Source organism: Solanum stenotomum, chromosome 5, assembly GCF_019186545.1.
Source record: "Solanum stenotomum isolate F172 chromosome 5, ASM1918654v1, whole genome shotgun sequence".
NCBI classification, from domain to species: Eukaryota; Viridiplantae; Streptophyta; class Magnoliopsida; order Solanales; family Solanaceae; genus Solanum; species Solanum stenotomum.
Window position 1 is genome coordinate 6,581,516 of NC_064286.1, and position 2,116 is coordinate 6,583,631.

At 40.0% G+C, this 2,116-nt stretch overlaps 1 protein-coding gene across 1 annotated transcript; it reads left to right on the plus strand.

Moving 5' to 3' along the window:
• The first annotated feature begins 1,059 nt into the window (after positions 1–1,059).
• Positions 1,060–1,905, plus strand: LOC125865514 (uncharacterized). Its single transcript, XM_049545711.1, has one exon. The coding sequence runs from the start codon at positions 1,060–1,062 to the stop codon at positions 1,903–1,905; it is 846 nt and encodes a 281-aa protein (XP_049401668.1).
• The last annotated feature ends 211 nt before the right edge of the window (positions 1,906–2,116 follow it).

Sequence of the window (2,116 nt, forward strand, 5' to 3'; positions counted from 1 at the left end):
CAAATCTTGCTCACTGAATTTGACATTATATATGTCACTCGAACTGCAATGAAAGCTCAAGCTCTGGCAGACCACTTGGCAGAGAATCCAGTCGATGGCGACTACGAACCACTTGATACATATTTTCCAGATGAAGAGATTAACTCAGTTGAAGAAGTAGATCCAGATGAAAATCAGGCCTGGCAATTATACTTTGATGGAGCAATCAACAAAAAGGCATAGGGATTGAGGCAATTCTCATATCGCCCACAGGACAGCATTACCCTGCAACAACTCGACTTTGTTTCTTTTGTACAAATAACACAACAGAGTATGAAGCTTGCATCATGGGTCTAAATATGGCAATAGATTTGGGTGTGTAAGAATTGATTGTGTTGGGAGATTCTGATTTGCTTATTAGGCAAGCTCAAGGTGAATGGAAAACTCGAGACCTCAAGCTTCTTCCCTACAAACAATGTGTGGAAGATCTTAGCAAAATGTTTAGGTCCATCGAGTTTAGATACATCCCCAGATTTCATAATGAATTAGCAGATGTCTTGGCTACTTTGGCCTCAATGCTTCCATATCCTGGAAACACTTGTATCACTCCCTTGGAGATTTAACTTCGGGACCAACATGGTTATTGTAACATTGTGGAAGCAGAATCAGATGGTGAGCCGTGGTACCTAGACATCAGGAATTTTTTGCAAATAGGGAAATGTCCCGAAATGCCAATGGAAGAAAAAAAATAACTATTAGACGTCTGGCTAGTGGTTTCTTTTTTAGCGGGGAAATTTTATATAAATGCACCCAGATCTGAACTTATTGAGATGTGTGGATGTTGAAGAAGCCGAGAAGATCATGAATGAAGTACATGCTGGGGTATGTTGACCACACATGAATGGATATGTCCTCGTGAAAAAGATACTCCGAGCAGGATATTACTGGCTTACCATTGAACAGGATTGCCTTCGCTTTGTGAAAAAATGTCATCAATGTCAAATTCATGGTGATCTTATTCATTCACCTCCTTCAGAGTTGAACCTCATGGCCGCTCCTTAGCCTTTTGTTGCATGGGGAATGGATGTCATCGGACCAATTGAGCCAAAAGCTTCTAATAGACATCGATTCATTTTGGTCGCAATTGATTACTTTACTAAATGGGTAGAGGCAATCACTTTCAAGGCAGTCACTAAGAAGGCGGTCATGGATTTTGTCCATTCAAACATCATTTGTCGTTTTGGTATCCCAAAAATTATCATGACAAATAATGCTGCAAACCTTAATAGCAATTTGATGAAGAATGTATATGAGCAGTTCAAAATTGTGCATCACAATTCTACTCCATACAGACCAAAGGCCAACGGAGTTGTGGAGGCAGCCAACAAGAATATAAAAAAGATTCTAAGGAAAATGGTTCAAGGCACTAGACAATGGCATGAGAAGCTGTCTTTTTCCCTTTTAGGATATCGCACAACAGTGCGCACCTTGATTGGTGCAACTCCTTATTTGCTGATGTATGGGATTGAGGCTGTGATACCAACGGAAGTTGAAATTCCATCTCTTCAAATTATTGTTGAGGCTGAAATTGAAGATACTGAATGGGTCAAAACCCGACTAGAGCAGCTCACATTAATAAATGAGAAGCGATTGATGGCCGTTTGTTTTGGTCAGCTTTATCAGCGAAGGATGGCTCGTGCATACAACAAAAAGGTGCACCCAAGACACTTTGAAGTAAGTCAACTGGTCTTAAAGCGCATTCTCCCGCACCAAGAAGAGGCTAAGGGAAAGTTTGCCCAAAATTGGCAAGGTCCATATCTTATCAAGGAAGTGTTGTCCAAAGGAGCCTTACACCTTACTGATGTGAAGGGAAAAATCACAGGTATAATTGTTAATGTGAACGCAGTCAAAAGATACTACGTCTAATGCATTCTAAGATGCTGTGACAAGTTTGTGGCTGAAAGAAAAAAGGCATCTCTTTCAAAAAAAAATCCAAAAAACCTCTCTCTGAAAATTTGAACTACGTTTGACCTGATTCCGAAAGGATACGTAGGCAACCCTTTGGGGTTCGGTCATACCAAAAAAAAAATCAATATTCCAGTATCTATAGAAAACTAGGGCATTTTGTTTTCTTTTT

Excerpts from the sequence above, each read along its gene's own strand:
- LOC125865514 (XM_049545711.1), top strand. The coding sequence starts at position 1,060 with ATGGATGTCATCGGACCAATTGAGCCAAAAGCTTCTAATAGACATCGA.